The sequence below is a fragment of the Mobula hypostoma genome, chromosome 6 (genome assembly GCF_963921235.1).
Source record: "Mobula hypostoma chromosome 6, sMobHyp1.1, whole genome shotgun sequence".
Classification (NCBI taxonomy): domain Eukaryota; kingdom Metazoa; phylum Chordata; class Chondrichthyes; order Myliobatiformes; family Myliobatidae; genus Mobula; species Mobula hypostoma.
This window is the reverse complement of record NC_086102.1, coordinates 137096050-137108390: the sequence shown is the minus strand read 5'-3', so window position 1 is coordinate 137108390 and position 12341 is coordinate 137096050. Positions and strand designations below refer to the sequence as shown.

The window sequence follows — 12341 nt, the reverse complement described above, 5'->3', positions numbered from 1 at the left end:
ACATTCGATGTACCTATTGAACATTGGAGGTGCACTGGAGGTAAATCATCATGGTGCAAGGTGGTTTTGTACAAGTTTGAGATGATTGTTTCTTCTCTGTACATATATTATTTCATATTCCAAGGAATGAAACGTGAACGGGCTCAATTTCCCAGCAAATCTAAACATGATGACGATACTAGCAGGAAGCTTGCCCATAAGTGGAGCCCACCTTTCATCTGGTTCTGGTGCCCACAGTCAGCAAGCTGAGCAAACACGAGCCAGTGTTTGAATGTGGTGGAGGTGCAGGATATAAAGACTGAAGGCAGCCTGGTGAAGGCAGATCAACAGAAAGAGAAAAGCTGTTCCTTCGATTTGAAAAACCAGCTGGCTGACCCCATACGAGGCAGAATGAAAACCTTCCTGCTTGCAGTTGCTGCTGTGCAGATCTTCTCCTGCTCAGGTAGGTACTGGCAAGAATGGAACTTCAGGGAGCAGTGCGTTGTTCATAATGAGCTTCAGATAGCAACATTTCAGCCATGTGTAAGAAGAATTCACTGAGGTCTGTTGGAATGTCTTTTACAACTTTCCCTCTCTTTCTGCAGGAGTGCCAAGCACCAAGGAAGCCCTGAGAGCCTCAGTTATAAAGCTGAATGAAATGACTGAGATCCCCAACCTCTGTGGTATCACCAGGAGAGGAGTGACAAATGTAAGTGCGTCCTTGGCTAATTGCGTTTCACAAACTATGTCAGAGTGCAAGTTAATTGGCTGCTAAAACTTATCCTAAGATTAGCTTAACAGAAAAATACCTGAGGAGACATGATGGTATGTAATAGGGACAACATTATGGAGATTTGACGTGAAGGGAAGGAGAGTAGGATTGATGGGATTGGTCTGCTGGGAGCCAGTGTAGGCCAGATGGGGTGAGTGACACAAAATGTATAATTCTAGGTGTAAGTTCTATAACATAGAAGATAAGATGGAATCTAAGTATTCAACAAGAGCTGAATATTACATTGTGTTCAGCAATTTAATTCTTAATCAGTGTTTGAGTTGTGGACCAAAATTTTTGGAATTAACATTCAAAGATCTATTGGTCTTTGATTTGGAAGTCCCTGAAAGTTTTTCCAAAATTGTTTTGTTTTTTCCCTCCAATAATTAAGGGTTCCTGCAAACTAAGTATCCATATCATACATCAAAGTTGCTGGTGAACGCAGCAGGCCAAGCAGCATCTATAGGAAGAGGCGCAGTCGACGTTTCAGGCCGAGACCCTTCGTCCTGACGAACGTCGACTGCGCCTCTTCCTATAGATGCTGCTTGGCCTGCTGCGTTCACCAGCAACTTTGATGTATATTGCTTGAATTTCCAGCATCTGCAGAATTCCTGTTGTTTATCCATATCATGATGGTTTTAGTAACAGTTTTACCATTGGGCAAAGTAATTCTCTTGTCCATTTTGGTTGATTGCTCAGATACGAAAAGCCCCTAGTAACTCTGAGTTTTAACAGAGTGGTGAAAGAACACCAGACACAATAATTAACCAATAATCTCTTTTTCTTCCTTCAGACATATCACACAGGTAAACTGTCCTACAGCATGGATTTAACATTCTCTGTGAAAGAAACTGTCTGCTCCAAGAATTCTGGACAGGAATTTGATGATCCCAGCTGCTCCTTCCGCCATAAAAACATAGCGGTGAGTCCGGAGTTATATTAGATCATGCAAGTCCGTGTATGTAAAGGCATCAAAACGCAAGCTTTAATTACAACATATTTGATAGAAATGACCATACATATGCAGTTATATCAAAGTAAAAGCTAAGAATTGACTTAGAGCTTAATCACATTGATTTATTGTCTTGCTTGGAATCATGAGTAATTTCCTTCCATTATGCTTCATACTAACAGGAGAAAGGGTTTTGCAAAAGCCATGTGGAATTTTTTGCTGATAAGGTAGCTGATGTCGAAGTGGAGTGTGACGGTCTGACGACAGCTGACAGCGAGAGTGACTCAACAGAATCAAGTGAAAACAGTATTGAGGTAACTGTATTCATACAATTCAGGACAATGGAATTTCTAACACAAGATCGTTTACTGAACATTTCATTGTTTATGTATGCTGAAGATCTAAAAATAAATATCTTTATCTTACAGGCACAAAGCATATCAGAAGAAACATCACTTGAGGAAACCTCAGATGTGAGTATTAATCAGTAATTTATCAGATTCTTTTTTTCTTGTTGATTTCAATTGCTCGTGATGAAGTCATAATTGTTAGCAATGAAATGTTAAGTTCTCCATTAGGAATAGTGGATAAGACAGCATGTTATCCCAGTCTGATGTTTAGGGAGGGGATCCTAATATTAGATTTCAGTGCATGATGAGTTTGTTCTCTGCTGAAGATGAACTGAGCATCAGCAGAACAGGGTAGAAGAGAAGTGTCTGTCAAACTCTCATCACTGAGTCATGAAGTACCAATCCTTCCATGGATTCAATATAACAGATGGCACGATGCCTGTGCCATCTACTGCAGGAATAGTCATTCATTCTGCTCCGGGCACTTACTGTAGCCAGGAACTTTTTTTGAATATCAGTGTACTATTGAGATTAGTCTTTTTATTGAAGCTTCTGCAATCTAATGCTAAGTAATGGAATCATCATTTAGAAATGTCAGGATTACTAACCTTCAACTAATGTTATAAATGTTCATGCTTTTATAGGAGAAAAGTAAATTGGAAGACTCTTCACTGGAAATATCTTCAAATGTAAGTTTAATTTGGGCGTTGATGCCTCAGTCTTTCAATGGAATGTGAAATCTAGATTGATCTGTCAGAATAGAGTCTGAGGATCTTACTTCATTCTCGGCCAAATTCCAGACAGTGGTGAGCGAAGATAGAGAGAATATAAAGTATTAGCTTCCACCTCAATGCATTTTCCTGTAGAACACCGTTGGCCTTGATTCCGTTAACATCCAACAATTCACCAATCCCTGTTTTGAATGAACTTGCGATTGAGACTCCAGAGCTCTCGGGAGGGGGGGGGTAGCAAATTCCAAAGACTCACCAACTGAGTTTCACCCCATTCCTCACAGCAAAGCTCTTATTTTGAGACTTATGAGCCAAGCTCTCAACTCCTTAGACTGGTGAAAATCCTTCCCCTGATATCCAATCAAACCCTCTCAGTATTTTGCTCATGGTAAGGCACCTCTCATTCTTCCAATCTGTCATAGACAGAGTCTATTGTACTTAAACTCTCCTCATAGGGCAGATGCACCATTCTGGAAACTATACTTGTATATCTTTGCTGTATCCTCTGCCTCAAGCATATCCTTCTTCAGAAAAGCAGACCAAAACCATACAATCCTCACCAAGGTTAAATACAATTGTGGTATTCTTCTTTTCAAATCCTCTTGCAATAAAGGCAATTTGCCTTCCCAATGGACTGCTGCATTTGCTGCTGAAGTGCTCAGAGTAAACAAAGACTCTGCTATATTTCAATACTTAATATTCGAGCAAACTGAAAATTTTTCAGTTTATATCTTTTCAAAATTCCTCACTGTCCTGTACTAAACATATATAAATATTATTTCCATACGGGAAAAAGACAAGTCAAAAGAGACATCTCTTGAAGATTCAGCTGATGTGAGTATAAATGGAAAAAAATCAGATGATCTTTTTGATCTTGACACAAAGTCAATATGTTAAATATATTCAATTCAACTATGTCTGAACAGAGGGAGGGAGGACCATTTAGACCATAAGAAATAAGACATATGAGCAGAATTAGGCCATTTGGCCCATCAAGTCTGCTCCACATACTTTAAGTCTAGGGTTGCCAACTTTCTCACTCCCAAATAAGGGACAAAAGTAGCAGTCAAATATGGGACACTTGTGTTTACCCCGAGAAATACTACCATGACCATGAAGCCTTGCGCGGGCACCTGTGTGCGCATGAGTGACGCGCGCATACATGATGTGCGCATGCGTGTACGTGCCGATTTTTTTCTACAAATTGGTTTTGGCTTAATCTTCCTGACTGTACGTACATTATTTCTACTTTATAGAGGCAGTGTATTTATCATATCATTCCTGCTTTTACTATATGTTAGTGTTATTTTAGGTTTTATGTGTTATTTGGTATGATTTAGTAGGTTATTTTTTGGGTCTGGGAACGCTCAAAAATATTTCCCATATAAATTAATGGTATTTACTTCTTCGCTTTACGCCATTTCGACACGAAAGGTTTCACAGGAACGCTCTACCTCAGCGGGGGAAATATGGGACAAGGCAGTCCTGTATTGGACAAACCAATCAATATACGGGATGTCCCAGCTAATACGGGACAGTTGGCAACCCTATTTAGGTCAATGCATTGAGAAAGGTATTGTGATGTTTTGTTCCTTGGGGAAGTTTGACTGAGGGGCTCTAATACAGAGAACGAGTTTGCTTCCTCTCAGGGATAAAGTGAGCTGGATATCAACATGATTGGGTGCTAGGCATGAGGGAAATATCTGTAACATTCACCAGTTTTGGAGACCAAGATGCAGAGCAGTTTCAATACACTCAATGCCAATTAATAAGGTGAGAGTGACATTTTCCCCAAATTATCTACAGACCCTCCACACCTCACATTATCCGGGCGATATGATTATTGTTGCAGAATGTAATGGTTCTGGTGAACACTTCTCCACTACAATACTGAATCACAAATCATGATAAATCTAGGTTTACATGTAATTAATCATTAAAGGTTTTGTTCAAAGGTTACTCTACAAATTTTCATTGATTAACACGCTGAGCATATAAATATTGATTTTTTTTCTTCATGCAGGTAGAGAGAAAGTCAAATGAGACATCAGTTGAGGAGTCTTCCGATGTAAGTCTAATCATGGAATTTTTATCTATTGATTTTCAACTATAATATAGTGAAGAAATGTAATTAAATGTCTACATAGAGCAGGAAGACGATGGCATATTAATGCACAAATTCTCCAAAATATTCTCTAGTCATTTCTTCTAATGCAATTCTAATCTTGGAATTTTCATTTATTGATTTTTCAACCATAATATACTGATGAAACCTAATTTGGGAAAACATAATAAATGACTACTTAGAGCAGGGAGAGGATGGCATATTAATGCACAAATTCACCATCTTAGATTTCCTGAGGATGACCAACTTCACCCTGAGTTCGTTCTTCACTTAATTTTGAAATAAAATTAGAAAGGATGCTGTCTCCTGAGGTCAATCATGGTCTGTGGATTGATATAACTGGTGTTTTCATGAAAGGAGGATCCACTAATTTTCCCTTGTTCAATTGATTATAACCACTGGCTCAGGGTTACTCTTGATGGTGTGGAGGATCAGCGAGATCAGGGGTCGATGTCCATAGGCCACTCAAAGCTGCTGCACATGTTGACAGTGTTGTTAAGAAGGCGTATGGTGTATTGGTCTTCATCAACTGTGGGATTGAGTTCAAGAGCCGTGAGATAATGTTATGGCTATATAAGGCCTTAGTTAGACCCCACTTGGAGTACTGTGTTCAGTTCTGGTCACCTCACTACAGGAAGGATGTGGATGCTATAGAGAGTGCAGAGGAGATGTACAAGGATGTTGCCTGGATTGGAGAGCATGCCTTATGAGAATAGGTTGCATGAACTTGCCCATTTCTCTTTGGAGCGACAGAGGATGAGAAGTGACCTGATAGGGGTGTAAAAGATGATGAGAGGCATTGATCGCGTAGATAGCCAAAGGATTATTCCCAGGGTTGAAATGGCTAACACAAGGGGGCATAGTTTTAAGATGCTTGGAAGTAGGTACAAGGGGATGTCCGAGGTAGGTTTTCCACACAGAGTGGTGGGTGCGTGGAATGCACTGCCGGTGACAGTGGTAGAGGCGGATACAATAGGGTACAAGAGCCTCTTAGATAGGTACATGGAGCTTAGAAAAATTAGAGGGCTATGTGGTAGGAAAATCTAGTCAGTTTCTAGAGTAGGCTACATAGTTGGCACAACATTGTGGGCTGAAGGATCTGTAATGTGCTGGAGATTTCTATGTTCATTGTCTAGAAGTGTATGGTGCAGGGAGATGTCAGCACTGAGGCTCTCTGTTGGTCTGGGCCGACCATGGGAGGTGGCACACAAGCCAGAGCGGTATGATATGGAGAGCAAGCTGTTGTCCATGTAGCAGCCTCATCCTCTCCACTTAGCTGATGAGTCCAAAGGACGGCAGAGACTGATACAGTTTGGCATCAGTGGTGTCGCAGGAGTTGCCAGTCAGCTTTGAACTCAACATAGGACTGTCTTAGGGACTGCAAATCCAGAGCTTCCCTTGTGGTTTTACTCTGAAAGCAATTCCCATGGGTGGCTGTAGATGCAATGCAGTGGAGGTTTGAGATCAGAGTTTTGCTTCTTCAAGCTGAGCTGCCAACTAGTTGTAAGGCACCAGTAAATCATCTTTGCCCTTTCTCCGGTCAGTAGGAACAGTTCCATGGAATTGGTAGCTAAGGCACACGTGAAGGCCTGGAGCTGGGTTTGGTTGTCAGAGGCTATTTAAGATACACGGCATTGAGTGCACTTAATAAGTAGTGGGAGCTTATCCTCACTACAGCCCCTGCCTATAACAACCTTAAGCAACCAATGTCAGCATAGTTGAGAACAAATGAAGGAATTAATCACCCCTCTATTAATGATTAATGTTTAATAGAATCATTGAACTATACAATGCAGGAGCTGGTCCTTTGTCCAATTCATCTGTGCTGAGCAAGTTGCATACATTTGGCCCATATCTCTTAAAAATCCTTCCTGTCCATGGAACTGTCTAAATGCATTTTAAATGTCACCTACTTCTATCAATTCTATTGGTCATTCATTCCATAAAACCACCATCTCTGTTGGAAAAAGTTGCCCCTCACATCATTTTTGAATCTTTCCCCTTGCACCTTTAATCCTATGTTCTCTCATTTTAGACTCCTCTACCCTGTGGAAAATACTTTGGCTATCTGTCTTATCTTTTCACCTCATAATTTTATAAAGCTTCCCCTACTTTATTGCACTCCAGAGAATCTAGAGAATCAACTCCTCACCTATCCAGTCTCTCCTTATAGCACAAACCCTCCAGTTCTGGTAATATCTTCATAATTCTTGTTTGCACCTTCTCCAAGATAATGACATCCTTGTAATATTCAATCTTAGAGTACCATTACATTAATATTTTGCTGAAATTCAGATTGTTTGTGAAGCAAAGTGTTTGCTGGAATTTCTCGGTGACTTGAAATTCTGAATTTAAAGTGATTTCACTTGCCCATTTACCAAAAAAAACTTTAAACCTTGCATCTGGTGATGATTTCTAATGCTGCAATAATTTATCTCGTAAAACAGATGAAAAGCAAGTCAACGGAATTATCATCGGAGCTGTCTTCAAATGTAAGTATAAACTGAAGCGCTGTGACTGATGTGACCATCATTAAAAATAATGACAAAATATTGATGTCAGAGTGAGCTCAGTTGAGCTGAAAATTACAAATCTGTTCATCTTTCCATTCCAGGAACAAAATGAGGACTCGAGAGCCCAGCACTAACCACGAATGAAACTCCACAGAGTCTGAACTCAATGTGAACACAAGAAAACCTCATTCAGAATATATAAAATGTTAACAATTGTACTGTACCTACTGACTACAAGACTGAGGGGCCTGGAGCTCCTGACTGAAGATCTTATTGTAGATGGGAGATTTGATTGTTTGTAAATGTTCTGTCCTTTGCTGTATATTATTGTTTAATATATTGTGGATCAAAATAAAGTAATAAATACTATATTGTATATCGATGGAACTGCTTACGGAAGTTGTTTTGGTTGTCACTGACCTATGGGAGTTCATCCAGTTATTATGCTCATGTTCACCTGTTGCTTGCTGATAGTGCATCTCCTTCGTCTGGTGGGCATTCCTGGTGTGTGGCCAACTGCTGGTGCAGATGCTTTGTCTGGTGGGACCTCTAGATGTGGGATCTCCTGGTGATATAATTCCTTTTTCTGTTGGAATCTCCTGATGCGTTGGCAAATTTGCTGCTTGAAGATTAACATCAGGCACAGAATGATTTGTCATGCATTCGGATTGCTAATTTATCTGCAGCAAGTTTGAAGTCTTTGGATTGTTTAATTCTGCCTTTTTATTTTGTTTATAATTTGCAACAGTTATATTTTGAAGGAATGAGAATTTGGGGCCCATGAGATCTTTTAGACGTAATTAGGAATGAGATATCATTGGAGTGAATGTCTGCCACATTGCAGCAGCTCCAATATTTATAAACTCGAGTAATTCTGCAGACGCTGGAAATCCAAAGCAACATGCTCAAAATGTTGGAGGAGCTCAGCAGATCAGGCAGCTTCTCTGGAAATTAATAAACAGTTGTCATTTCAGGCTGAGGCCCTTTCTCAGGAGGAAAGGAAGGGGGAAGAAGCCAGAATAAAAACGTAGGGGGAGGGGAAGGAGGATAGCTAGAAGATGGTTGCTGAAGGACTGGAGAAGGAGGAATCTGATAGGAGAGGAGAGCGGACCATAGGAGCAAGGAAAGGAGGAGGGGGCCCAGGGAGAGGTCATAGGCAGGTGAGAAGAGATAAGAAGCCAATGGGGAATAGAAGAAAAGGGGAGGGGAGGGCATTTTTTTTCTCCCCTGTTCAGAGGGTAAATATCCAAACGTGTACAGTTGAGTGTAGGTATGCTGGCTCCTCTACCTCCTGCACAATTTCAGTAACTAGAGGACAGCATATATCAGATGTTTAGGGTCTTCAGTGAAGGATGCTGCCTTCCTGAGGCACTGCCTCCTGAATAAGTCCTTGATGGTGTCCCGTACTCCTTTGTCTGGTGCATTCACGAGACATGTTGATCAATTTACTGCCTTCAAATTGATGTGTTACAAGTATCTACCCCTCAGGGAGGCACAGAGAGAATCTGTAAGTGCCAACAAGTACCTTTATTGTCTCAGCGGAAGAGCACATGAACTTAGACAACCAAGTGCCTGTGTGCACACCTACTAAGTTTTCCTGACCTTCCATGAACAATTAAAGTATAGAAAAGGTAATAGCAGTAAAAAGGAGTCTCTGCTGGCCTTGTTTTCCTTGTGGTCCATTTTTAATCTTCACATAAATGCCCGTGGGACACTTCACATTAGTAATGGTGCATCTCTAAAGAGTCATCGCATACCTAGCGTACCTGAAGCGTCAGCTTTTATATTCATTCCTTACCAATTCAAATGTTGCACTTCTGTGTTATTGGCTAAGGGTAGTCTGACTGATCTTTAACACCTTCTTATTGGGTTTGATCCAAGCCAGTATCCATTTATTACACTACCTCTGTAAGTGACAACTGGTAATTTATGGCTCTTTGTTCTCAAGCAGTAACCAGTTTGAATCACTCAGGACAGACACAGACCACAACATTCACAAATCTGCATGTTATATTATATCAAAGAACGCCTTACAGATAACTTCTTATTTGGAAATGATCTCTGGCCCAGCAGATTACCTGGAGCACCATTGTGTCTACTTTAAAGCATTAATCAAGTCAAGGAACTTCAGTTTAAAAACTAGAGGGTGCAGAGGCATTGCACAAAATAGCAGTCTCCAACTCCTTCAAACTCATGACAAGAATGAAGACAATTGATCCGACGGTCCTCCGCTGTCCTTGATTCATTCGAATTCACTGATTTGTAGACTGTAGTTCTTTCTGGCCAACATCCCTCCTCTTGATCCAAAGATATTTATCTTAGAATCACTATCCCTCCTCTCATTCTGTTGACTACCCATAGGATTGCCATGAACCTCCTGCAGATGTGCTACAGTTACGTTATACAAAAATGAAGGTACCATTTACTTACTGAATTGATATACTCTTTATACTGGCAATCACCTTCTCTGTATTCCAAAACTATCATCCTCTACCTTTTGCACAAATTCAACCTTCCACCTTCTAAGGTGATACATTTTGAACAATAATATTATCAGCGTACATAAAGTTAATACTACAGCAGCATACAATACTATCCTCACCCATGGATGTATTTGAACATTTGATCCCCAACTCCAAAACTTATCCCAAGAGTCTGACTCATGCAATATTTAATTTGCTTTATCAGCGTGCCTTAATAACTTTTGTATGTTTAGTCCATTGATTAATGATCTCCTTTACCTCCTCCACAACTCATGGCCAGTCTGCAGTTCAGTGAGGAATCAGTGGCAAATCTGAAGCAACATGGTCCCACAAATATCAATCCATATCAGTTCTTTGGATTGTGAGCTTCTATTCACTACAGCATTTATTGCTAGCTGAGACAAAGTTCATTTTCCAACAGTCAGACCTAGTTTTACTCCCAAGTGCAGCATTATGGCTTTACAAAGGGCATTATTTCCATTCCTTGGTATAACTCGTTGCTGCTACTACGTATAATATGTCTGTCCCACCAATGCATATTGTAAGAAAAATGCATTGAACTGTAGTAAATTCATAACATTCATGGCACGCAACCAACTACCATATGTAGCATAGATTTCAGTTTTCTCTATTTCTTTAGACATGAGTTCTAGGGAGGTAGGAACCAACCTTTTCCTTATTTTCTTGACAAAACTTTGCCGGTTCTCAAAATTAGGAGAATGGACAAATTCCTCCTTGGTCAAGTCTGTCTCCATTTTCTTGGAACAGCTGTTCCAACTCCAAGTCTTCCAAATCAGGATTACCATGTACGTTGATTGTCAAGTCTCTGAAATCAGGATCATCATGTGCATCAATTGTTATGTGCCAATGGTGATAACACTGGTTTTCTCTCCACCAATTTCAACTGGGTGGTTTGGCACCACCCACTTTTATCTGGAGAAATCAGTGCTATATACACTGATGGACTTGTCTATAATTTAATAGGGCCCTGCAAAACTTACATTTAAAAATCAGGTGGGTTAGTGTATTCTAATCATCACTCTTTGTCCTGGACTTAATTCTATGGAACTGACTTCTGAGTCAAAATAGGCTTTGCTCTGTTGACTTTTCTTTCCTAGTTGATGGCTGCCCCACATAATAGGCCTCTTTCACTACCTCTACCAATTATTGTACCTACTTTTCTGACATAATCTACTCTATTTCAGGTTCTAACAAATCTAATCTTAACAATTCCTTCAACCCTCTCATGTCTCTTCCAGTCATGAGTTTATAAGGAGTGTAACCCATCGATGATGCCATTGTATTCCTTATCATCATCAGTACATAAGACAAAACTACCTGCCATGTTGTTGCACCATTTTGGCAATTATATTTTTTAGTGTTCAATTCATCCTTTCCATAATTCCACAAGACTGTGGTCAATAGCATATGTGAAATCTCTGCCTGATCCCTAAAAATGCCTTGATATCTTGCATTACCTGTGCTGTGAAATATGTGCCTTAATCTGATTCTACATTCTGAGGTCATCACCAGTGAGTAAAGACTCTTTCCAATAAGATTTTGGCAGTGCCTTTGACCATGTTTGTCTAAGTCAGGATAGCTTCCACCTACTTGGTGAAAGTATCTAGCACTAGAAGAATATATTTGCAATCTCCTGGGATGAGTGACAAGGATCCAACATAAGCTAATGCAAATTAGTCCAAGGCCCTTCCACTGTCGGTATGTCAGAGGGTTGCTTTCTTTACATTTCTTTTTAATTATTTCTTCTGCTAATCGGTAAAATCCATAACCCATCTCCCTCATCTTTAGCTGCCACGCCTACCCATTTAAAACACCTTGCTTCACTAATTCATCAGCCTTCTTATTCCCTTTAGGCAATATTTTTTAACCTTTAAGATTCCCTATTCTTTCCCTTTTGTTTCTTCAAATATATACTGCAACAGAGCAGTATATTGGAGGGGCTTTCAGTCAGTTGAAACAAGCCCTCTTGCTTCTCACAGAGAAATATGTTTTGCAAAGTTATTACAAACATACATACTATCGGAATGTATAACTGATCCAGGCAAACTACATATGCCACTTCTGCTGCCTGTGCACTCATGATGTTGGATAACTTTGAAGCTATACTATACCTTTCTGGCCACGTTCATCCTCTACATATGTACCACACCCAGTTCTCCTCTCATCCATTTTACTGATGAGCCATCTACAAGAAATTTTCAAATACAGTCTTTTTCATTTGGTTGTGTCTTTGTTCTTGAGTATTGCTTTCTGTTGTTCAAGCTCGACCTTATTATTTTGCTATAGGTGATCCCTTGGGATAATTTACTATCATAACCTGATGCCCATGTGGTTCTCCAATACCATAAAGATTTTGTTCAAGGAAGGTAGAAACTTTGATACCTTTTACAGCTACATCGCAACCCTGCATTGCAA

The 12341-nt window shown here is 40.0% G+C and overlaps 1 protein-coding gene across 1 annotated transcript; it reads left to right on the top strand.

Moving 5' to 3' along the window:
- Window positions 1-390: 390 nt before the first annotated feature.
- Window positions 391-7652, top strand: LOC134347651 (secreted phosphoprotein 24-like). The gene is made up of 8 exons (XM_063050022.1): window positions 391-442; window positions 585-688; window positions 1545-1673; window positions 1886-2017; window positions 2132-2176; window positions 4808-4852; window positions 7357-7401; window positions 7524-7652. Exons 1-8 carry the CDS (start codon window positions 391-393, stop codon window positions 7554-7556), a joined length of 585 nt encoding a protein of 194 aa, XP_062906092.1. The 3' UTR covers window positions 7557-7652.
- The last annotated feature ends 4689 nt before the right edge of the window (window positions 7653-12341 follow it).

Coding starts and splice junctions, on each gene's coding strand:
- LOC134347651 (XM_063050022.1), top strand. CDS start 391: ATGAAAACCTTCCTGCTTGCAGTTGCTGCTGTGCAGATCTTCTCCTGC. Junction 443..584: donor GCAGATCTTCTCCTGCTCAG/GTAGGTACTGGC, acceptor CTCTTTCTGCAG/GAGTGCCAAGCACCAAGGAA. Junction 689..1,544: donor CCAGGAGAGGAGTGACAAAT/GTAAGTGCGTCC, acceptor TTCTTCCTTCAG/ACATATCACACAGGTAAACT.